Genomic DNA, 25,972 nt, shown 5'->3' with positions numbered 1-25,972 from the left:
TGAATTGAATGTTAAAAGGGTTAGAAAGCATTAAGAATCAGTGAACTATTGGGAAAATGGCATATATTGTAGAAGAACATCACAGTCAAGAAGCCAGTATTTAACAAAAACCAAATCAAAACAAAAGGCAAAACACTAGAACCTCAGCACAAGAGCCTGCAGAGTTTGCCAAAAAGCAAATGAAACTGCTGAGGGAACATTTTCTGCAGTATATCATGGTCTCGTATGCTAAGCTGCATCCTGTGTGTGGCCTTGTTTGCTGACCTTTGCTATTGGCAAAGAAAATCAATAAGAATAAAACAGCTCAGCAAGTGCTGAGAATTACAGCCTGAAGAAACTTCTCTATTAAGAAGTCAGACTGTGACAAATGGCAATATAGTTTTTAAAGCAGAAAATAAACCAATTTACTGATAAGTAAACATAGTTACATCATTATATCATAACGCATAGTAAAGATAATACTGACATTTTAGACAAAAATACCATGATTTAAAACATATAAAGAAGCTACCTCAATGGTTCACAAGTAATATCTTAGCAGTTTTGGCTACAATTTAGTAAAATGCCTATAAGCCAAACTGTAATTTTTAAGAATTTCATAGAACTACAGCAGCATATAGGACAATTCTAAAGTTTAAATGCTTGTGAGTTTCTAAAGAGCATGTCCAGCTATTGATATGCAACACTTCTTAACGAAAAGGTGTTGGACAAAGACATCTGTAGGTAAAGTTGAAGCAGAATGGGGAATTAAATACTCATTTCACTGAATGCTGGAATGAATCAAATATAACTAACAAAGTTAATCTTTCGTACACCAATATTTTATGCATCGTCTAAAACAAACAGTTAAAAGGTCTGACCATGAATATATCTGCATTAGTTAACCACAGGAAAAGAGACAGGACTTTAAAACATTCCAGAGAAGAACAAATTTAGCTTCTCGCAGACCAAGGAAAGTCCAAGTGTGCTTCCCTTTATCTCCCTCAGATTTCAGGCTGATGTGGAAATTATTCCAGTGTAAACTTTATAGTTGGGAGAAATAATTCTGCCCTGCATTTTCTAAGTCAGTCTCAATGATAGAATCCTCTAAAAATATATCTTTGTACAGTCTTCTATGCCATTACTTCTGAAAGAGAGGCACACAAAGCAATCTTAGTGGCCAAGTTTAAAATGAACAGATAAATAGCTCAGCTGTGGAAGTCCTTCCCACAGTCCTTTATGGAAGCTAAAGGCAAAGTGAGTGCATCCGCACAGTCTAAAGGAATTAGATAAATTTGTAATTGACATTAAATGCAACAGTTTGGATCTCTACTGCCCCTCCACTGCTGACTGCCAAAACCAGTAAAAGTGTACAAGAGGAAGGAGCTTTGTTATGTGTTGTGTTCCATATTTCTGTATTGGCTGCTGCTGAAGTGAAGATAGTGAAAAAGAAGGACCGTTTAAATCAAATATTCTGTATTCTTTTATGAAGTAACTTTTTACTTTTCAATGACAGTTTATTTGCCTCCTTCAACCAGCTCCTTTTCTGATTATCTGTATCCCCTTAAAAGTTATACTTGGCTTTAACATTTTTAGATCTTGCATTTTGTGAAATATCCATTATGCTACCTGTCTCTTTTAACTAATGCTTCTTTCTCTTCTCCTGATACTTTTTAATTAATTTCACTTCTGTTGCTTATGTAAGTATGAAAACAAGACTGTAAACACACATTTTACAGATCACAATTTGCAGATAGGATTATTCTGTTCTATTGTATTCGCCATTACAAAATACATACCTCTCCTTGTTCGCCCCTCAATCCTTCTGTTCCCTTTAGGAATTATATTAAAAACAAACAAACAAACAAAAAAAAAACAAGATGAGCCAAGTTACTTGGAATAAAAAATATTTTTTTTCCTTTGTTTTCCATAATTAATCACAAATGTTAATATTTAAAGATTCTGAGATCTCTGTATTTTAGAAATGCAAATTTTATATAACATTTTAGTAATAACTTTAATATAATGTTCAAAAAGGATAACTGGGAAATACATCACACATATTACATATTGTATATTTTATTAGAGTAGAACAAGTGCATTTAGATAAAAACCTATTCACTCTTTGAAAGACCAAAGAAATAAAATTTACAGTCTAGCAAAAGGAAACTTCAGATTGTACCTGTTTCATATTATCTTACTGGACAGAACTCAAGCTCAGCCCATCTGAAATACAAGCTGAGTTTGTAAAGCAGATTTTTCATGTTGGCAAATGGCTCTGGTGTCATTTCTGCCAAACTGATCATTAAATGCCATGGCAAGCTGGCAGCTTAGCAGAGGCTTTTTCACTTTTCTGACAGGCTCATGTTAACAAGGGAATCTGTACAGTATCTCGGAGAAACCTTGAGGGCTTTAGGAACCTTGGAAGGACCTAGTACTGTCTACCAGAGTATTTGAATGACTGATTTTTTGGTTGCTGCCCAAACTAAATAAGCATGGGAAATGATTTTAGATCTGTCTCATATTAGTTTTTCAGCTTAAAAAAAAAATAATAAAAAAGAAAGAAAACACAAAAACAATTCTTACGATTCACCTGGTGATTAAAATAATGAACTTAGGGAATTGTGTCCATTATTTGCAAGGGGACAACCCAGAAAGTTTAATTTATAAAATGTCAGAGTATGACATCAAATTTAGCTAAACGCAGTCATTGGTCTTTTAGTTCAAACTATTTCTCCTTAAAAAATTTCTACTCAGCTTCACTGCAAGATTCCTGTCAAGCTGCATACCCCTGAGAGTGATAAAACCAGGCTAACACACACTCTAGACCTCCTGCCCATGTTCAGCTGGAATCAAATCTTTCTGGCTAGACAGCCAGCTGTATCAATGTCATAATTCTGAAAAAAACAACTGTAACTTCCTTCCAAGTCTAGTTTTAGATACGTACCCCTAACAAATACTTTTCTGTTTAGACATGACATACATTATGTAGTTAGCAAGTATTTATAAATATTAACAGTTATTTTCTGTGGTACAACAAGATAGCCAACTATGACACAATCAGAATACACTGGCCCAGAATTAAAAGAAAGAGAAATAACTGGATCTCACTGATTTGCAGCTGAAACAGGAAACATCTGTAATTTATGTGCACAGAAGATGTCAATAATGACTCCCTGTATACTATCAGTGTTAATAAACTACATGAAAGTTTAGCATGGTATACACAATATCTTAAAATCACTCTCTCAAGAGATGCCTGACTTTTCACAAAGACTGCTTTGTGCTTTTATCTGTTTTTTGCTATTTCTAACCATGTCACAAAAATTTTCCATAACGAAGGCTTTCATAAAATAATGCAAGGGTATGGACTTCCAGTCTGTTTCTCAAGATATATTCTGAACCACAGAAACATGTGGGCTAGAAGGGACCTCCAGGGTTCAACCTAATTTTCAGAGTGATTCTATCCAGGCCATGTTCAGCCAGCTGTTGCTAGACCCTTTGTAAGCAGCCTGCTCCAGTGTCTGACCACCTTCACAGCAACATGTTTATCCTGTGTTTCAAGTTGGAATTTCCTGCATTCCAATTTGTGTCCATTTTTTCCTGCCATTCCACTGTGCACAGCAAAGAAGGGTATGGCTCAATCTTCTCTACACGTGTTGTATTTGTTATATTTAAATTACAAAAGTTGTTTAAGAAGTAATTTATATATCTACATACTCATGTTATACATAAATATATTTCACCTGATAAAAAGAACTGCCTACCCATTCTGATGGAAATAATCTTTAGAAATAAATATGAATCATGGCTCTCTTGAACTAGGATCATCATTTTAACAGTACCTGTAAGCCTGGATTTCCTTGTCTTCCTTTTTCTCCTTTTTGTCCCTGCAGAAAATAAATGTTTACTTAGATTTGCATTTATCTGGGAGAAACAATTAAGCTATCAAAAATAACACATAAAGACAAAACCTAAGATCTCAATTTAAACTGAGCCCAATCCCTCTAAAAGCTTACTCTCCAAGAGTTCAGAGCACAAACAGAACAGATGACTACAATGTATACTCTGAAAACACAAGAGCCAAGTTAGGATCTGAGTAGTAACAAGATCCTCTCCTGTTTTTGTGTGTATTTCCATGACTTTTAGGAGAAAAATCCCACAGTTTATAATAGAGTAGTAGGAAAAGACAAGGTGGCATTACTGATTATGAGGATCTGTGTGTCCTGCATGACTGGAGCAGACGGGGACAGAACCTTGCCCAGGATGGTGCTATGTCACATCCCAGGGCCCCTAGGTAGTAGCACAACCCATGTACCTGTATCCTCACTGGAGCCACACCAAATGCCTATTCAGCCCCAAAATGCTGCTGGCAATTAATGCAGGGCATACTGGACAATTTTGCTTCATGAAAAATTAAGGCTTAGTGCTGTTACTCTTTTTCAAGCAAGAGTTCAAGAATTTTTTTTTCTAATTAACTTCTAGCTGTTTTATTAATAGTGTTGATAATAATAATGCTATTAATAGTGTTGTTTATTAATAGTTTTATGATTTTGATTAGAAAAAAAATAGATGTACCTGGATACCATTTTCACCCTGGCTTCCTTTGTCCCCCTGTAAAAATATTCAAAGAAAAGTCTCCATCATAACACGATTCATCTGAAAGACTTGTACTCAGATTTAATTTAACACAGAAAATACAAGGGGAGCATCTAATAGCCTCTGTTTATACTGAAAGAAAATAGAAAACTTTATCCTCATGTACACAAAAACTGAAATTAATACAGAAAGTTATAGTAAGAGAATCTGGCATAGAAAGCTCTGTCAGAAAGAAAAGTCAGATATCAAATTAAATAGCAAATCTAGCAGGAGTTCATTTACTGAGTGTATGGGAGGGAAAAAGACAGGGAAAGGAGAGCAATAATTACAATAACAATGTAATCCTAAAATGTGTCTACCCTCATTGACAGAAAAGGAAACTTAGAAGACCTCTTAAATTGGTGTGACTACTCAAATTGCCTTGAAACAAAATGTTGGGTTGAGGACACAGCAACACATAAAACAAAAGACAGATCTGGTGGTGGTAGTGGTGATGTAAAATCGCATTTAATAATGGAAAGAAGTGGGATGGAACTTTTGTGTTTGTTTCACCAGTTTCCTGGTAAAAACCAACTCTGTGTGTATTTAGTTGTATTTTTTTTAGAGAAAATGTTTATTTAAACACTAAACAGTAGCATGGAGGAGATTCTGACCATGGCAAATATTTTCCTGATAGAAAATCCCACAAGATAAGAAGGTATTTATGCCAGCTGTGTATTGTACTTGAAAGTAAAATATTTGGTTTGGTTTCAAGTTTCAAAATAAGCTATAGCTGAAGGGCTTAACATTTACTGCAACATTTTTCCTGAATAATTCAGGAGTTTGTCATACTTTCAACTCCAGTTAACCAGAAATACATATTCTGACTTGTATCTTCATATGAAATGGATAATTAATTTTGCAAGATTTATCTTCTGCGATTTAAAATCTAGAGACTTTCCATAAGTTTTAATAAATTCTCCCTCCTTAAAATCAGTATTTCTATCTTGATTCATTACCCTTAAATATTGAAAGACTGTATGGCGGTAATGAATTTAATTAAAATACTCTGGTGATGCTAGCTCAACTCTGGTCACTCTTGGACTTCAGTGGATTTTGAAAGATGTAAGCTAGGAAGTCTTCATCCTTACGTGGTCTGGAAATCACTAACTCAAAACTTGTCAGAAGATTAATTTTACAGCTAAATTTTTAGTAAATAATAAGTACTTTCCATTATTAATTTACTTATTATCTTGCAAAGCAACTAAACATTTACTTTTCAGGACACTGATTGTGTCCATAGTAAAGAAATTCCAAATAAAAATTAGACTATAAAAGTAATGAATACAAATACAAGCTTCATTTACAATTCAAAATAATTGATTTGTAGCAGTGAAGTCAACAATTTCACTTCAATCCATTTCTTTTATATCAATTTGCCTAATAGCATAGATAAAGGGTACATTTTTGATATTTCTCTGTTTCTTGTTGAGTTACATAGAAGAATGGCGCCATCTTGAGAAAACATTATCTAGAAAACAATTTTGTTAAGTTCTTTGTAGTTACCCACAGGGCATGAAAAGTAACGATTTTCTAGTACTTCTAATTTACAGGCTCATAAAACCCATTTCATAGACAATGCATAGCTGATTTTTCCTCAAGAGATTCATTTCACACTCCAATTAAGTTCTGTGAGTTACAGCATGAAACAACTCTGTCGGTATTTTAAAACTGGAAATATTCTAAGGGCTTTCCAGCTTCCAGACAAAAAGTTTTGCCTTACTGGCTGAGATGAAAATGAAAAGTTTTAAACACATATGAGATTTTCAGAATGACATCAACGTGTACAAGAAAATCTCAAGGAAAGAACTTAGCTAATGTGATGTTAACTACAAAACGTAGTGTGCAAAGCAATGTAGGTTTCAATTTCAGAATGTATCAAAGAACATATATACGTTCTAATGTTTAACTTGGAACTCCTGAAAAAAATCACTCCTCACGTGACTGTCAGAAAATCCTACATATTTACAGTTTAAAAACTATTCAGAAATTCATAGAATCACAGAATCATAGAATCACCAAGGTTGGAAAAGACCTCTAAGATCTTCCAGTCCAATCATCTACCTATCGCCAGTATTTCCCCACTAAACCATGTCCCTCAGTACAACATCTAAATGTTTCTTGAACACCTCCAGATGATGACTCCATCATCTCCCTTGGCAGCCCGTTGAGACATCAATACTAAATTTTACATGTTCACAAAACAGCTCTTTAGCAATGAAGAATGTTTGCCTAGCCATGTCTGTAACAGTGTTTGACTGACACAAGGCCACACCAAGAGATGGTGAGATCCTGAAAGCATGTTATCTCTGAAAACTCAGAATGCAAGGGTTAGAACTACCGGTTCTTGACTGAACAGGATAAATAATTTTCAACCAGGACAATGTTAGTAGGATTCCTCTAACCTTTGCCATAAAAATTTTCAACATCTAATTTAGCCAATTATCTAGGCTTCAGTTACAGTCAATGTAAATAGATAAGTACTTCCAGATTCATTCATTCCTAAACAAAGATATAAGTGAATGACTCCCCAAGGAGCTCAAACTCAGCTAAATATCAAGAGAGCCTAGACAAGCTGGTTAGATCAGATGACTCTAAACAGCTAGGGGTAACTGAGTTGAATCTGTCCCAACTACATAGGTTCAAATTCTTTGGGGAGATCCCTAGAAGACTTTGTACTATAGAATTTGCCAATATATTCCTTGCTATAAGAAGATACAATATTAAGTAAATATTGAACCACAGCTCATACCCTAGTGTACTATAATTCATAAAGGAAATTTTATCAATGCCTATGTTACAGCACTTGATGTGAACAGTTTCTCCCCTTTTTGTCATTCTCTCTTCCCTGTGAGACATGATTGGCTTTCTAGCTAATAGACTTTCCAAACTATACTGAATTGCCTCTGACAAAAACAATGTATTAAAAAGAAAAAAGTACTTCCCTGAAACTGGTCATTTCTTGGAAAAGAACTTCCAGTAAAAAAATGTAATTAAGATAAAACTAGAAAAAAAACTGCTTACCTTTATACCCTGGGTACCAGGAATGCCTGGATAGCCTGGTTCACCTGGGGCACCTGGTCCTCCTGGTTCTCCCTGAACAATAAAATAGCCTCTGTAAGTAGCAGTGATACATTGTGTATCAAAATCTATATTGCATGCTTTTTCAAGGTCACATGATATTTTTGGCTACGATATTCTGAAATTCTATAACTTAGAAATGCCTGGAGAATTTTGAAGGGGTACTGAAATCAACAAACCACAACAGACACTTCTAACATTTAAACTACCTTTTATTTCCTCTTAATATCTTTTATTGTCTTTTAATATAATTGATGCAATTTTTCAACATTACAGATGGAAGATATGGCAATGTTTGCAGGTTCGAATTTCAGTACGAGGCTGGAAGTTACATAACAGTAAGACATACTGGTCTCAGTGTAGCTTAGCACAACTTTATAATCTCTTCAACTGATAGTACACTGTAATAGAATCATAGAATCCTTAGAGTTGGAAGAGACTTTTAAAGGTCATCTAGCCCAACTCCCCTGCAATGAACAGGGACACCACAGCTACATCAAGATACCCAGGGCCTGATCCAGCCTCACTTTGAAAGTCTCTGGGGATGGAGAATCCATCAGATCTCTGGACAACCTGTTTCAGTGCCTCACCACCCTGACTGTGAAAGACTTTTTCATTATATCTAACCTAAATCTTTAGGTATAAAGGCGATTTATAATCTAAACCCTCTTTAAATCTGAAATGATTTTCCCCTGATCTATCACAACAGAATAGAAGCCAATGTCATTGTGTACATATGAAGCACAGAGACAGAAGAGGACTGAAGAAAAGGGGAAAAGTAGAAAATGAACCAATTATTTTCTGCCCTTACCGACAAAGCATTTCCAACATTAACTTTTTGATTAAACAGTTAATGATCTTTTTTGATCACCCTCTTCTCTGCTTTAAATGACTGTTCTTCTGGTGAGACTGAGTTGACCCCATCAGAAAGTCTATCCCAGTCCCATCCTGTTTCTGGATCGTGAAGTCATCTTTGGATTGTGAAGATAGTTTCCTTGTCGTGCTGCTTTCCCATTCAAACACATGTTTTAGAGCATAAAGGCAGCAGGATCCCTTATGGCTCACATGCATCACCATAAATCCTCTCAGGTGTGATCCCTGGTCCCAAGGTGTTACCAGCACTAGACAGCATGCTACAACTGAGAGACCAGTCAAACAGCTGCATCTGCCACAGAGGTCGGCAGATGTGACACGGTGTGGCTGGGTTTAAGCCAGCACTGACACGAATGCAACAGAAACAACCACACAATCTTGCTCACATAGACTACTGTAAAGCAGGATTCAAAGACACTGCTGACTTGCATTTCCTAAAGTTTAGTATGAAGCTAGTAAGAATAACCCATCGGATTGATTCTGATGTGATTTTATCTTCACTGCTGCTCTATTTTGAAACAAAACTGCCTTATAACTAATTTAATCACAGAAAAGTAAATCAATCTCTACTTGAACTCCAGATTCGTATTTACCTTGGCTCCTGATGATCCTGGTTTCCCCTGTAGACCAGGTTCACCTTTATCACCCTACAGAACAGAACAACACAGGCATTTTGGTGATACATCACTATGGCTATGCATTATATGGTATTATATAACATGGTATCAAACAATATGGCAATACTAGCAAATAAAAACAAACACTGCTGGGTAATCAGCTTTTAAAAATAAGTACAATGAGTGACTGAAAGGTTACTTTTCTGCTACTGTAAAGGAAATGTTCAGTTTCAATCTTCTCTTTGAAAAATGAGATACTTACGACAGAACATGACCCACTTGCCTGTGCTCTCCTGTCCCTTAACCACCCTTATGGCTCTTTCCCAGTCATACCATATTTTTGTACATGCACTTCACATTTTCACCACCTTATTTAATAAAACTGGAAATCTTCTGACCTGTCTGAGCCAAAATATACTTTTGTTTTGCTTTTTAGTGTAGTCTGTGGAATTCAGCATATAGTCAGCACAAGTACTTCCATTCAAGTCTAAAAATTACTGATTACTTTATGATGTTTTTCTGTAAGAATGAAGATCTCCTCTAGAAGCAAAGCTTACATTCTGAATAAGAGGTAAATACACAAAATAAAAGCATGTTTCACAAATGGAAATAAAACTAATTAACTTTTTGTCATTTCATAGGTATTCTATCTTTTTCACCATGGCAAACACGGACCACTTTAAAACACGTACACCTTCTGTATACAACTTTAAAGAAAAACACAGGTACATGCGGGTATAAGATAAAATACGTGCAGAAAGAGGGCTAAATGTAAACATAAAGTTTAGGAAATGGATTCCATGTTCATTAATTTTCTCTAGGATATACCTTTCAGTGCTTACTAACCAAAACTCATCTTGGATTAAAATAAAAGGCTCCACTAACAGATCTAGATTTATAATATCTATTTTAGTTTCTGAGAGTATGGGTCAAATTAATTCTCGCTGTAGCTGTAGTGCAATCAGTAAAGTTACATCTGAAATAAATTTGGCTCCTCAGATGGAAAAAGCAGCATGTAACTCCGTTTAACACAATTAAAATATAAATAAATGTAACACGGGCAGAGAGTTCTGATGTATACTGAGAATTATCTGGCTCCAAGCATCGCAGAACATTTTCCAGGACTGTGAAGTTGAAACGAAGTCTCATGACCATCTCTGCAGCAGTTCCAAACCTCATGGGATGAGAGGTGCCATTTACTGAGCTATATTAAGCTCTCTCGAGACTAAACTATTATATAAGGTAATATGTGGAAAATCATGTAAGTCACTCTCAGTATTCAGTATACCAAAAACTTAGGTGCAAAATCCTAACCTTTTGTCATTTATAAAGCACTTATATATCAAAGTCACAAGTGAATTAACAAAAATGCTCACCTTAGGCCCAGGAGCTCCAGGTAGTCCAAATGAGCCTTCTGGTCCCATCAAACCCTATTTAATTTTAAAAAAGGTAGAAACATTTCTGTAATAGGCTGGAGGAATAATGACTTCAGTACTGTGTAAAGAGTATTATTATGCTTTTACTGTGAAAGAAATAGATAGAAAAAATGATTTTCATCATAGCCCTATACAGGCAGTAGCTCTGGATTACTTACACCTTCTATGGTGTGAGGAAGGGCTATTGTGCAATGGAAAAAAAAATAAACACAGGAAAAAAAAACAAAATGGTGTCTTAAAATATTTCTGAGAGAGAATCTCCTGCAAATCAAAACCTCATCTATGCTGTCTAATTTTTAATATAATTGTATTACATCCTTAGCTATAATTGAAAGCCATGAAGGAATTTCTCAGCTTCCATTTAGGGTTCCCAAAACTATTAATGGTATTTCAGAATTCTCTCCCTTGTTTCTGACTGTGAATCTCCGCGGTTGCTGCACCATGACTCCTCCAAAGCTTGAGGAGATTTATCAAGATCAGAGATCTTGGGGCCACATCTTTGCTTCTTGGCAAGCATTGGGTTTGAACCATTCCCTCAAGAGCCAAACAACTTCTGCTACTACAGCACACGTGCACAACCTGAGCATTGCTGAAACCAATTCCTTAGACTCCTCTCACAGAGACATGAACACAGAAACAAAGGCATGTTTATAGTTGTCTTTGTTCCATACATAAACAAAGAACTAAAGGGTGTTAAATCATTAAAAGGCTGGCTTTTTTCTTGTCTCTCTAAAGCTATTATCAAGTATACTTCAGAACTTATTAGTAAATCATACTTTCCAAAATGGAACTCCCATTTATTCTGGTGTTAATACACATCTATGGCACCACTTCATTTCATCTCTTTTTTACTTTAGAACTTCAAGTGTCAATAAAACCAATATATTATTATTGCTTCATGTGGACTTCCAGGTATATTCTAAAACATGATTTGTTGTAAGAAGGCGTTTAACAACACACAGTGTAAAATACAAGAAATAATACAGAAAGTCAAATAAATAAATTAGGCCGCGCAATCCAATTTCCTAGACGATAAATTTTCTTGATGCTATTGATAGTATTTTCAAGAACTACTGCTAATATTGTTATTTACATCAATCTTTCTGTCATATGAATAGAAACAACCATCCTTAATGTATTTCTAAATGTTAGGAACTATTCAGTTCAATAATATTACCCAGATCTTCTTCAAATGTTACATATGATCAAAAGTAAATGTGTCTATTGTAATTTGTTAAACAGACAGTAATCCAGTTAGTAAAAAAAAAAAAAAAATCCTTTAGTAAGACTAAAAGGATTGCTTTGGCTTTGAAAATACTAGAGAAATTTCAAAATATTTAGAACAGGAAATAATTTTTGTATGCAGAGCTTTTAATATGCTACCACTTTTCCAATATTTCACATACACTGCAAATTGAGGCAGCACAGATTATCTTGAGTTTCCGTCCTGCTGTGTTGTAATAGATTTCTAGGCATTAAATAAACACATTAATATTACTAACCATGCCAACTTGATCTCTGAGCAACAGATACAAGGCCATGAATACAGAAAAAAATGGCTCTTCTACACAAGACTAAAACTTGAAAAATTTTGCTGCTAATGTTCCTCTGACTCAGATTTCTCCCATTCAGTTAATTACACCTGAAAATTATTTAATTAAACCTCAGTTTACATATATACATATATATATTTAATAATATTGTATACATCTCATAATCTCCAGCACCTTCCTGAACTTTGAACATTCATTCTTACCTTAAAATCTGTCATCAGACATGATGAAGCTCATTTAGAATAACCAGTTTTTTCCTGAATAAAGGATTACTAGCCCACGCTATTTCTTTAAAAAGTTTGGAATATAAGTAACCAATTCCTCTCTAATTGGACTTAAGCTTCTGTAGCCTACTTCCACTAATAGTCTAAGAGAGAGTGTATTCTCATTAACCATTTGCTTAAGGCATATTTTCAGAATCAGCTTTGTTACAGAAAATGTAAGAAAATATTAATTTGTTCTTGGAACTAAACCTTGATTACATTAGAAATGTCTTTATTTATTAGCGGATTAATGCTGCTTCTTCACTTTTTCTCTTTTTATTTGCATTTATATTGCAAAATAAGCTTTAGATAATATTGACTTCACTATAATGCTGAATACAGCTTACCTTTTTAAAATCAAATTTCATATTATCTATCGACTCACTTCTGAAATACAGCTCTAAGCCACCTTTTTTGCAGTCTTTGAAGTCTACCTTCCTCTTCTGCAAACCCTTGTGAAATTACTATTCTTTTCTTCCTCAGGCTCCTGTTCTGTGCTCATTTCCAGCACGTTAATCAGAAAAAAAAAAAAAAAAGAAAGTGTAATTTTGGGGACTAATAGTGGGAAGGTATGAGAAGGGACTACATCATTTCTGGCTACTCTCACATCACTAGCTCATTGTGGCCCTGTGTTTCATTTCAGGCAACATGGTGTTGAGAGCCTATCCCATACCAACTCCTCACTTCTTGCTTAGACCTGTCCTTGGATTACAAGTAGTTAAATGTTCATTGCAAATGTCCCACATTCATTTTATCTTTTACAAATTAGAAATATTAGGTATACAGTATAGCTTTATCTTTTGATTTATTTAATCAGATATGTACATGCATCTACCTCAATCTTCTGCTATCTTCTATTCCATTCTAGATAAGGCAGAAAAGAAAGCAGAAACCTTTAATATAACTAAAGGACAGACGAGCATCTACAGGAAAGGGAGAAATAAAAGCCAGTTGTCCCCATTTCCTGTCTTGTCCTCCAGTTACTAAGCCATATTTCATGTATTTCATTAAAAAAATACAGGAAAACAATTATATGAAATCAGTGTTCTGCAAGAAGAAAACGTTCTGGTGCAATACAGGAAAAGCTTGAGAATGCAAACTGAAAACTAAGGCATGTGAAATTGTAAGAGAAGAGTATGTCCTGAGTAAAAATTCAAGGACATACATTTATTGTTACACCCCATGTTCCAGAGCTGACACTATTTATGTAGCATACACATGAATAAATCACTAGCCTTGGTAATGTAATAGGGATAGTTACTATTGAAGAAGAATTTGTTATTGAAGAATTTTCCCAAGGTATTAATAGCACATCCACAAGCTTTCCATCTGTTTTGTCTGGAACAAATATATTCAGTGTGACTAATACAAGGAAAATCCCACTATCTTTTCTGGCTGAAATTCCCTAATGTCATATAACATATTCAAATATTCCATGCATTAATTTCCTACTTATTTTATCAGGTGACAAAAGATACATTAAATTGAATTGTCAGGAAACATGAACATATTATTTTCAAGTGTATCACAGAACCAGATGTTATTTATGTAAAGCAAACTTGAAGAAAACATAGTAGGTGAGTTACTTGAATAAATATGTACACTGTAGAATCCCACAAGGCTTTATTATAGCTGCTCTTACAGCCTCTCCTCCAGCATATTGTTTAGTTTTGCTCAGAAAGAAATGGAGAAAAAAATTTTCAGTGATAGGTAATAAAAATTATTAGAGGAACAGGTGAGAGACCAAATGCACATATGTTACCTAGGAGTAGAGAGAGATCTGAACTTCCCCGTTCAGTGTTTTTTCAATGTGACCTGAACGACTACATTATCTGGTTCTCAGGGAAATTTCTTTCAAAGAAGATCTTCAGGTGGTGGAAAAAGTCTTTTAAGTCCACAAAAAAAATTAACCAGTGTACTCGTGATATACAAAAAAAATCTTTTCATAGCTGTAATGTACTGGTCATGCCTATAAAGGACTCATGAAAGAAAATACTGATGGAGAGGGCAGATGCAGAAAATTTGAATGTAATGGGCAGAGTAGCCTAGAAATTGTAAAGCATAAAACTGCCTTCACTCTTTTTTCTCCATTCAGAATTGTATTGGTTTTAACTGATAATACATTTTACTGAGGAACCTCAAGGTCAAAAAAGGACAACAGGTCATGAACACATTCATAGGCATAGATATACCTATATATCATCTGTATATCTGAAAACCAAAGTAAAATTTTTCAAAACTTGTTCCAATGCCTCACCACTCTTGCAGAGAGGATGATTTTCCTAATATCAAATCCGAACTTCCCCAGTGCAACTTGAGACTATTATCTCTTGCTCTATTGCCAGTTACCTGGTTACAAGAGGTTATCTGTAACCAACTTCTATCATTTCGAAAGGATTATAAAGAACATAGAAATCACCCCACTCAGGCAGTAGCTAAGATGAGTTAAGCTGGAGTGTTCAAAAAGAATGAGTTTATTTCAATTTCCTAAATTCCAAAATAAAAATCTCTCTGTGACTCCTCTGCTGTTCTCACTGTTCTGGTCAAAGGTGAACGCTATCATGAAAGTCTGCTGTAATTCAGATTCAGAAATTCATTGTACGCTATGACAATATCTAACCTGTGTTTACCTTCACAGTAGATTGACACAAATATATTCAGAGTTAATACAAACTTAATTAACTTAGAGAGTACATCCATACTAATGTTTCAGTGGATTTATTTATCAAATGTGCAGACTGGAAATCATCAATTTTAAAAGAAAAGTGGGAACGGGATTCAGAGATTAGACTTGGTTTGATTGGATTTGTAAATGTAAAAATGCTGGGTTGCTACTGTATTGCTTATTTCCTTATCACAGGTAGTAAATAACAGCATGACAATTATTTGTAGTTCCTGTTCATAATAACATGATTTTGCAAACTTACAGTTTCCCCTGGTGACCCTTTTGCTCCTGGCAGACCTGGTGGTCCAATTTCACCCTAAATTTTTGACATTAAGACAACAGTTGTTGAATTAATTTATGTAAGAATAACAAATTTCTTAAACATCCTTTAATTCTACAGATACGTTTGAGTAAGATTATTTTCCAATAACATTATAACATTATCTTTGTTACTTTTAAATTATGCATTCCTTCTGGAATACTATAAATAAGATTTAATAAGTGATAACAAACATATCAAAAGCATTTTGGACGTCTCCATTCATTTGCAACATGATTTTCTGTCCTTAATCTCCTCTGAGAAAAGTCTCCTCTCAGTACGGCCTGACCCTTCACTTTGGAAAGAGTATATATGTGCAGTTTTTAACTGCGTTTTGAGATATGAATAATACCTTTTGTCCTTTTGCTCCTTGATTTCCAGGGATTCCAGGAATTCCCTAAGGAAGGAAAAAGAAAACCTTTTAAATACATAGAATATTTTATAAATATATACACATATATATAAGACTCCACGTTCTCATAAATTTAACATTTGTTATACAATTAGGGTTCAGAATAAGGGGTGGAAATAGAAAATTTAATAAACAGGAATGAGAAAAGAGCTTCAGATGAAAACATGCAAACTATTTCATCTGGGGACAGTGAAACAGTGATGTTCAGTCCTTCTGTGGTGCTTTCCTGCTGGAACTCCACATCTGCCCTGGACAGGCTCATGTACTCCTGGTTGCCCAAGAAGAGCTGCAGCGCTGTACTGAAAATCCTGACGTGGGGAAAAAAACCACTACTCATTACACAAAAGATTCCCATATGAAATAAAGCATGTCTTCTTCCAGAAAAAATATTGGCCAACAGCACCTCGGGTCATCCTATTTTCCTATTTAAAATACAGTGATTGTAACATAAAACAAGAGACAGCTTTTATCGTATGTGATGAGTACTGGCTTCCACTTTGATAAACACCTGAAGATCTCTAACGTTTCCTTGATCTCACTGTTTATTTCACTCTACAATACATCTCATACCGTTTCTTACAGTGATCCTATAATGCATGTAGCTTAACTTTAAAACAAAGCTTGATATACGCTTAAAACTCTCATCTACATTCAGTTAGTTTATTTTTCCTCTTAAATCTATTCAAATTTATTGGACAGATACTGTTGTTACTTGTACCATCACTAATTTGCAGCAAGAATTAAGCATATATATTTCAAAAGTCAGGAGTAACTTGAGTCTCCATATGAAGAACAGTTGTAAAATGCTGTCTTGGAAAAAAAGGCTCAATTGCTTTGTAGTTTATAGTTTACACCCAGCTTCTTGTTAGTGATGACACCATAAAACAGAAACAGTTCAATGGTCAACAGCATATGAGTTAATTATGGCATCCTTGGCATTTTGCAAGTCATCAAAACTCAAGTGTATGTATAATCCAAAGAAGAGATCAAAGAATATAAAAATAACTGGAAAGCCAATGTTTCGTTCAAAGGCCTCTACTCACACTGTGTAACATCAGTCTTGCTAAAATTTTGTTCAAAACCATCTTATTTGCACAAAGATAGGAAATGAGGTGTATTTATAACCACATTTAGGAACTTCCAGACCTTGCATGGTTTCTCGGTATATTTATTCAACAGTTAAATTCTGTAGTTGTAAAATGTAAAATTTAACTATAAATATCAACAGCAGAACTTCACACGATGCTGAAAAAGATCCCCTCCACTAGGCAGGAATCTGCTTTTACTGAAAAGATGCACCAAAGCTTTCCCTGGTTACATTTCCAAGTTCTGTGTAGGGCTAAGAGAATCACAGAAACACCAAGGTTGGAAAAGATCTATAATATCATCCAGTCCAACCATCCACCTATCACCAATAGTTCTCACTAAACCAATCTCTCAACACAAAATCCAAATGTTCCTTGAACGCCTCCAGGGTCGGTGACTCCACCACCTCCCTGGGCAGCCCATTCCACTGTCTGACCACTCTTTTCAGACAAGCAGTATTTCCTAACGTCCCGCCTAAATCTCCCCTGGCGCCGCTTGAAGCCATTCCCTCTAGTCCTATCACCAGTTGCGCGAGAGAAGAGGCCGGCCCCCAGCTCACTACAACCTCCCTTCAGGTAGTTATATAGAGCAATGAGGTCTCTCCCGAGCCTCCTCTTCTCCAGACTGAACAACCCCAGCTCCTTCAGCTCCTCCTCATAAGGCCTGCGCTCCAGACCCTTCACCAACTTTGTTGCCCTTTTTTGAATCCCCTCCAGGGCCTCAATGTCAGCTTGCAGTGAGGGGCCCAACACTGGACACAGTACTCGAGGTGTGGCCTCACCAGAGCCGAGTACAGAGATACAATCACTTCCCTGTTACTGCTGGCAACACTATTTCTGATGCAAGCTAAGATGCCATAGCCTTCTTGGCCACCCGGGCACATTCATGGCTCATGTTCAGCCGCAAGTCCATCCCACATATTTATTCAACACAGTGAACGGACTACCCTAAAATAAGAATGCCAAAGGGAAGAAACACATCGTCCCACTGAGCTGCAATGAATTTTCTTGGCTAAGACAAACAAACAAACAAAAAACAAAACAACCTGATACAAGACCTTTAACTTCACCTTTATATCAGTGGCAAAGAAAGATAAAACTCAACAAACAGTTGCAAAAGTAAGCCACTAAGCCACTGTTAGCCATTTTTATTTTTATTTTTATTTTCCTTTTGTGGTAGATTCTGTACTGCTGAAGTGCTGGGAACTTCTGCTCCTTTTTCAGTGAAGATGGTCCAGACTCCCCAAATTCCCTCATGCTTTACTGACATTCACTCAGCTCAGAATGAAACTATCATTTATCTTAATTAGAATGATTCCCAGAGTACATGGGGCGGAGACTTTGACAGTTACTCACCACAAGTCAGTTGGCATAGGAGAAGGAGAATGAAATGGCTAATTTGTTCACAAAGAATAAGCTTTTCTCATGAGAGTTACTTTGTTGTGTAGCTTCCATAGTTCAGCAATTGCAAAGACTGATTTCTATAGGTTCAGTTCCAGTATGATTTAAAAATTTCATTTTGTTTCCCTCTGTCTTTTTTGAATCTACTATTTCCTTTTACATGGCTATCCTCCATTCATGCCAACTAGAATTACTTGTACTTTTCCAGAGGACAAAGTTAGAAAGCAGCCTAGATATCCTCAATTTCTTCCCTAACTTCTAGATCAAGAGCCAAACCAAGCGTTGGAAATATATTAGCATCCTTGTTCCTAAACAGAGATTTTATATGCAGTACAAATCCTCAGAATCTGAACTTTTTTTTTTCAATCTACCATGAGTGATAAGGCACTTTGAACAGAAAGTTATGTTTAATAGAGCAACATAACAAAAACAAAGCTATCAAAAAATTTTACTTTAGCTATCTAAAGACGTATTCTCACTTCAGAGCTCAAGGTAAAGCAACAAATTTCATTTATAAGATAAAAAAAAAGTTTTGAAGTGCATGTTGTAAGTAAAATTGTCACAAACGCCTGTGTTTAATCAAAACTTAATATGAAACAGATTAATCATGCAATTTTCCTGCCATTAAGGGAAACACAATGTTGGAACTACCACAAGTGGGAAAACTGCCACCCAAAGGGAGCAACAGAATCAATGCTATGGAATAATTCATGATTCACGGAGCTAGGGGAAAAAAAATGGCTTTAAGGATGGTTTTTGCAAAGCTGTCAAGCAATATTTTGTGCATATGAAATTAAAAAATGGATTGTAATTCAAGACTTCTTCTTTCCAGAAAATGCATTTTAAATAGTTCATGTTTATCAGATATACAGCTGTAATGCCAAGAAGCATAGCATTATATTTCTAACCAGAATAGCTAGAAATCAAAGTATTTGTTGAGCTTTAATGCTTTCTGTCCTTACACAAGTTGCACCGTCTCACCCTTTCAAATCAGTTATCTCCTGACCTGCTTTTACATCAAATTTCATCTAATGTTTATTCATTGCTTTCTCTATTTAAAAGCTAAGTAATTGCAAGCCTTACCCCTGCCTTAGCTCTTTCAGCATCAATCTCACTTTCTTAATTATCTTCACTTCCTTCAAACGTCTCATTTTTCCTCTGAAAACTTCCCTTAAATGGGAAGTTCTCCTTCATCCCTTTGTAAGTTTGCAAGTGCTACAGTCACACAAAATTAAAAGCTAGCAAGTCAGCCTAACAAACACAGTTCACAGGTTTAAAAGATAGGCTATTCAAAAGCTTCTCAACGTATCAAGCCACTGAATTTATGACTAAAAGCTAATTTGATTGCAAATCAATCTGGCAGCTAACTGATATTTTTTAGTTATTGAGATACTGCTGTGTTTTCCCTTTATTCAGTCTCCTTCGCCAGCTTAATCATCTATTTTCCACCTTTGCTATCTCTGCATATTACAAGTCTGCCTGTTTTCTATGCTCTTGTTACAAACCAGGGAGATCTTGCAGGGTACCCCCAGGGCATAAAGTGACACCTGAATACCATGTACATATGTGGAATTGTCATTTAAGGTGCTGTGGTACATTTAAGCTCACCTGCTTCTTAGAAAAGATGTCAGTACACTGTAAGTACTGTGCTATAGATGCCAGATGTTGCAGATGACCTCACATATCTCACTTTAGGCAGCCAAATCTCACACCCTGATGTCTTGTTCTCTGGACCAAAAACAAATATTTATATATTTTGTCTTGTTTTTGTATTTGCCTGGTATAACAGGTCTCTGTATGTTCCATTAGCAAAACCTCTGAACAGTCTTCACTAAGAAGCGATTACTAAGACATAACTGTAAACTAGGAATATCGAAAGGTAAAAGGAGCTCTAAGTGTTCTCGACACGAGGGAGATACCAGTGCTTAACCATGGTTCTCAGCTTCACAGCTGAAAGAAGCTTGCCTGGATATGCAGTTCAATCCCTTGATGTAGTTTTCCTAAGCAGCTCCACAGCTACAAATTCAGAATATCCAAAATAATAATCAGCTTCCATTATGATAATGAGCTTCAGTGGTGATAATTAAATATTTCTTTATGAATACTCTATGTTATCCCACTTTTAGCAATTTAAATATGTTTTTTTTTTTTTTTCTATTCTTTGATAGTAACTGGCAGATACAATGGGCTTAACTGTAAAAGGAAGGTTGTTTCACAATCCCTGGAAAAACTTTTATGCAGGTTTCCTTAATCATGAAGTGTCTATTTTTGGCTTTGGATTATATTAAACAGCTGGATTTTTTTCCATGCAATCCAACTAAAAATCCATTAAGTAGGTTGTCCAGGACTTTATATACAAAACAACTGGGTGTAAGCATTTTCACTTAAGGCATATGCTACGTTTCTCAAAACATTTTCCTTCTTTTCTAGTTAGTGTTATTTGTTGTTTTGTTTTTTCAATATTCTTCATCTCTAGCTGTGTTTATGAAAAGCAGAAGAAACTATGCATAAAAACTTTTCAAGAAGAAAAAAACGTTTTAGTCCTAAAATGAGCATGTATTAGCTTATTCCATTCTTTATTTTCCACTGCTGTCCCTTCAGTGCCTGGTAGAACTTCATTCTATGGTTGACAGGTTTGGTGTGTAAAGCCAGAGGTTCTCAATTACAGGTAACATAGTCACTATCCTAAAGCTATCCCCGAGGAAGATACAAAATTACAGGATATTTCCAAAAGATTCCCTGTTATAAGCTAACTGTTTCATGGTCAATTCCCCAAGACTGTGAAAAGGCCTTAGTATGTTATCCTATTTTCTCAGAGTGGGTATATAAAACTTTAATCTTTCACCGTACTGCTTCAAACAGGCTCCATGTACATCTGGACTTACTTTGTACTGTGCAAACAGTTAATAAATAACATCTAGAAGAAATCATTATGGGACAGCGTTTCAAAGTATCCATTCTCCTTCAATATCAAGACAAAAATACCTGAAATAAAACTATTTTTCCTATTAAAAATGATTATGACTGTAAAAGATAGGACAAAAAATATATTTCCTGTATGAAAAACAAGACAAAAAAAAAGTACTAAAATGTCAGACAAGCATACACTCTTCATTTCTGCAGCCATTTTTATGAGAAAAAAATACGTATCTACCAGCTTCGTTACTACTGCTGTTGAATATTGCTTAAAAATATGGTTTATTTTACGGTATAATATAATATCTGCCTTCATTTCTTACCTTTGTATGATGATCGTTAGTAAAGTTATTTTGTTGTTATTTTTGTTTTTAATTAAATATAATTAAATTAAAAATATATATAATTAAATTATATTGATTTTCAAAAATGGATCCAAGAATAACATTCAGAAACTTTTGTTAAAAGATGGTCATATGCTGGTCTGCTGCCCACTTAAGCAACAAAAATTCAGATTGCATCCCTAATGGTCATTAGTAATTCAAGTAGTGACACAATCCTCACTAAATGCTTCTAGCATGACATTGAGAAACTGTTATTCAAAGTTTCAGTTTCTCAAAATGCATAGAACTTTCATAAAGATTAGTACTAATTTTGACCTTAATTTTTTTTTCAACAGTAAGTTAATGCGGATCAGTTGGAGTCAGATGTTTAAAATGCAGAAATCATGACTACTGATATAAAGATGGCTTTTCTTGCATATATGAGTTCTCTGAATTATATTTCAGTTAAATTATTCCTTCTACGGCAAAAAACATTGAAGTTCTGATATTAGGAAAGCATTAAAGTACGTTGCATAAGTTATAGCAATAGCACAAGACTCACAAAGATATCCATCTACCAGGATATCTCCATGACCTCTCTGAGCACCTGAAAAAACTCAACTGTTTCTGTGTTACCAATCTTCACTTGAACAAACTTACTTGATGACACATGAGAGATTTACTGGAGGCATGTTAGAAAGTACGAGTCAAGTCAAAATCTGGATAAATGTACAACAGTCCAGATACTTTTGAAAAGATTACAGCAAATCCCCGATAATCCTGAAAGAATGAAACACATAAAATCGATTTGGATAATGGATAAAACTCTTCTGCTGTAGAAAGTAGAAAAAAATATATAAAAGAAATTCAAAGAAGTTGCATCGGTTACTACTGGTTACCTGGAACTGACAACAAAGGAAAATAGGCTCAATACAAAGAACGGTTCCCACAGGCATAATGAGCATCCACTAGACTAAAACTGAAGCTTTAAATTAATGCAAGCAAGGAGAACGCATTACCAAAACCTTCACAGTTAGAAGACCAGAGTTTGCAAGCACTTTTTTTACTTTTTTGGCAAATTGCTTATTAAAAATAAAACAGACATATGTTACGTGTGGAACACAGTGACCCCTGTTGCACTGCCAGCACAGTGAAAACTGATGTCACTGTTTCTTGCAAATACTCTTCAAAATACTATGAATAACAGACTCAGCACATCCTGGTGGATCCGAAGCTAGGCAGACAAAACCCAAGTCCCCAGCTCTACAGGTGACACTGTGATGTCCTCCCCCTGCTTGTCCTGTCAGCCACCAGCATAATGGGCTCTGCAAACCAAGCATGTCCACTCCAGCTAAAAATCCCACAGTGACTTCTATCAGCTGACAAACCAAGCTGTATTTCATACCTATATGTAAATGCACTAATACTCAAGCAGTTACGTGTCTTTGAAATAGTCTAAAATTTCTCCACTACTAACAATTTTTGGCAAAAAAACTTATGACTCATTGCACAGTCTGAGCACCTGGCACATCAGAGTTAGGCTAAGGATGGCAGAGCTTCCATGAAGGGCACTGCCCGCTGCTCTGTTCCTTGACTAATGCTCCTGGATGTTAAACACTGCAAAAACTGCAATTCTGCTCACTCAGATCACACTGATTTGGAAGAATACAATTTTTGGCCATTACCATTTTCTACAGTAAGGGGCCGCTTATTTAAATTAGCAGAAAGTGGGTTTAATACCAAATTATGCTTTTTTTTCTTTCCACATGGCCCATAACGTGAAACTTGTCATAGGATGTAAAAAAGAAAACAATAAAACTGTGTTCCAAAAGGACCATTAAACTACTAGAGAATTGGTTCATTGCAGGCCATTATGTAGAAAGGACCAGCTTGCACTTTTGACAAAGGAAGTCCCTAAAGACAGTCAGAATCTAGCAGGAAATAAAAGAGGAAAGAAAATAGATTTTCTACATACTCACTGTCAGATAAAAGGTTCTGTGATAGTTCCCTTAGTTTTAGTCTGTTTGGCAGTTCTCACCCGTGCTTAAGACAGCTAACAAAAGTCGGTGCAGAGAATGCGATGAAACCCTTCCAGAGCACAAGGAAAATCATACCTTGGTTTAATCTGTAATTGCTATGGCTAAATTTACCTACAGAAACAGATTACTAAAGCAAAAATGAACTTTTGCAGTGTTAGCCAAAGATTCCTTCTTAAATGATCTGATATTTCTGTACCACTCTGTGTTAAATATTTCTGTACTAATATTGTTTCATGCCTTGTCTTTTTGGATCCACAGAGCTTGTTTTTGCTGGCCATGTAATTTATTCCATATCAGTCCAATATGGGTAAAAGGTGTCAAACTCCTAAAGATAATTTGTTTTGTAGCTTGACCTAAGAACAGCATCATATATTCCACATGTTTCATTAGCCCCAAGTAGCAATTGATTTCTGACATGTCATCTTTTCAGAAAAAATGCCTAAGTAGAAATACACACTATTTAAAAGTTATCTCTAGGAAAGGAATTGTTGGTCATAACATTTATTAAAAACAAAGTCTTTCAATACAGAAAATAAGAAATGATGTAATATCTAAATAGCAATAAACTATGCCTACTGGAGGACACATTGTAACACATAAGAAAATCTTGTTTCAGAAAAAAAAAAAAAGTCTGTTTAAGTCTGTGTATATTGCAGTCAGTGGTGTGCTCCAGTCCCCTAAATGCCCAAACATTTAAGTGGGAAAACATTTATATTGATTTTTAAGTAATTTTGCCACAAGAGGATCCACACCAAGCCAATTCTCTTTTGGTTTTGTAGCATATCTCTAGACTCTGCATTATGCAAGTTGACAACACAACAGCTGAGGATGCATATGAGGTGAATATGGTCACTGCCTCAGCAGAAAAAGGCACAATGGGTGTCAACACCTGTTACTCTACAAACTTAACTCTACAATATAAGTATAAGCCAGTCAGTACACTTCATCTGGGAATTAAAGTTCACTTTTTAGCACAGCTAATAAGTATAATTTATAATCTCAAGTTCAGAGTCTCTACCCAAAAATTACCAATATACACAACTATTTTAGTACACAATAACATAAAACTCTTCAGATGCACAAGTTTATGGTTCCGTGTATAAACAGGACTAGTTTATTGGAATCACTCATTGAATACAAATAAATAAGAACTACCAATAATTTTGTGCTTAGAAGATACTGCAATTTTTTAAGAAGTGCATTTAAATTGTTTGCTGCAGGACAGTTATTACAGAATCATGCTTTTTTAACAGATTTTTTTAGAATATAGGAAGTTAACAAAAAGCTAAGAGAGATCTTAACGAATGGCAAGATTCTATTTATTGTAACACAGTTCAACACATCAGTAAGGAGATTTTAAACTGGTACACCATCTTGGCCAGAATTATTTCTACACCACTGGGCTTCTCCCAGCCTGATTTTCCAGAATAAGTTATCTGATTTGAACTGATGCTAACTGCAAAATTCCAAAAAATAATACTTTCCTAAGTCTTTGCAGACATAACAAAAATGTTATGTTAAGAAAGATGCCATGTAAGTGCAGAAAATGAATATAATTCATCTAATTGCATGGTGTGTGAAGCCAAAATGTAAGAACTAGAAATCACAAAAAAACAAGATAGAAAGTGAGAATTAGATGGTAGAGAACTGTTTGATATGACAGCTTAGAAATGCAGGCATTATTTTCCAAGCATCATTTGGTCAGTGGATCCAAGTTTATTACAGTACTTATTGTGGCTGCTGTCCAGATTGAATTCAGTGAGAATCCCTCAAACGACTTCAATACGATTTGGTTCAGCAGCTAGTTGCCATTTCTACCATTTCTGTCACCTAGGAATAATAGAGCCATTGACGTTAACCTGCCAGAAGTCCCAAAAGTCTTTTAATCACCTGTTTCTTTACAGCACCATTCACACATTCATCTTCTTAACAGCAATTAAATTTGCTGAAAATGCAAGACAAAATGCATTTAATTAACATAACTTGTCAGACCAAATGATGAAGATAAGCAATGTTGCAAATAATGTTTCATAAAAAATATATGCACCTTTTAAGTGAATTTGGTTAGAAGTTAAAATTGTCAGGAAAACCAGCATTCAAAAAGCATGGGGGTTTTTTGAGTGTTTTGAGGAAAATCTGCACTCCAAAAAAATCTAAAAAACGTAGTTGAGCTTACAGCAAGCACTATATAATTAAAGAAAGATTACTGAAATTATTGTGTTGCCAAAGCAGTCATCTCTCTACTTCTCAAGTGGGAAGATTAGCATCTGTAATAGTAGCTCCAACAATCAGAAATTCTTCAGAAGACTCTGTCCTGACTACTCTCACGATTCCACAAAGCCTCTCAAGGAAAAATTACTGATGCACTTACT

The 25,972-nt window shown here is 35.3% G+C and overlaps 1 protein-coding gene across 1 annotated transcript in view; it reads right to left on the bottom strand.

Annotated features, from left to right (window-relative positions):
- The window catches only part of LOC104909328 (collagen alpha-1(XXI) chain-like), a 49,237-nt gene that overhangs the window by 6,777 nt on the left and 16,488 nt on the right, over positions 1-25,972 (bottom strand). Inside the window, exons 2-9 of the mRNA XM_010707825.3 lie at positions 15,777-15,821; positions 15,368-15,421; positions 10,565-10,618; positions 9,165-9,218; positions 7,642-7,713; positions 4,558-4,593; positions 3,825-3,869; positions 1,779-1,811 (exon numbers count right to left, since the gene is read on the bottom strand). Of these exons, the coding sequence (XP_010706127.2) occupies positions 1,779-1,811; positions 3,825-3,869; positions 4,558-4,593; positions 7,642-7,713; positions 9,165-9,218; positions 10,565-10,618; positions 15,368-15,421; positions 15,777-15,821 (393 nt within the window). The remainder of the gene's footprint in view (positions 1-1,778; positions 1,812-3,824; positions 3,870-4,557; positions 4,594-7,641; positions 7,714-9,164; positions 9,219-10,564; positions 10,619-15,367; positions 15,422-15,776; positions 15,822-25,972) is intronic.

Source organism: Meleagris gallopavo, chromosome 2 (genome assembly GCF_000146605.3).
Source record: "Meleagris gallopavo isolate NT-WF06-2002-E0010 breed Aviagen turkey brand Nicholas breeding stock chromosome 2, Turkey_5.1, whole genome shotgun sequence".
In the NCBI taxonomy this organism is placed as follows: domain Eukaryota; kingdom Metazoa; phylum Chordata; class Aves; order Galliformes; family Phasianidae; genus Meleagris; species Meleagris gallopavo.
The sequence above is the reverse complement of the archived record's forward strand: the minus strand, read 5'-3'. Positions and strand labels throughout refer to the sequence as shown.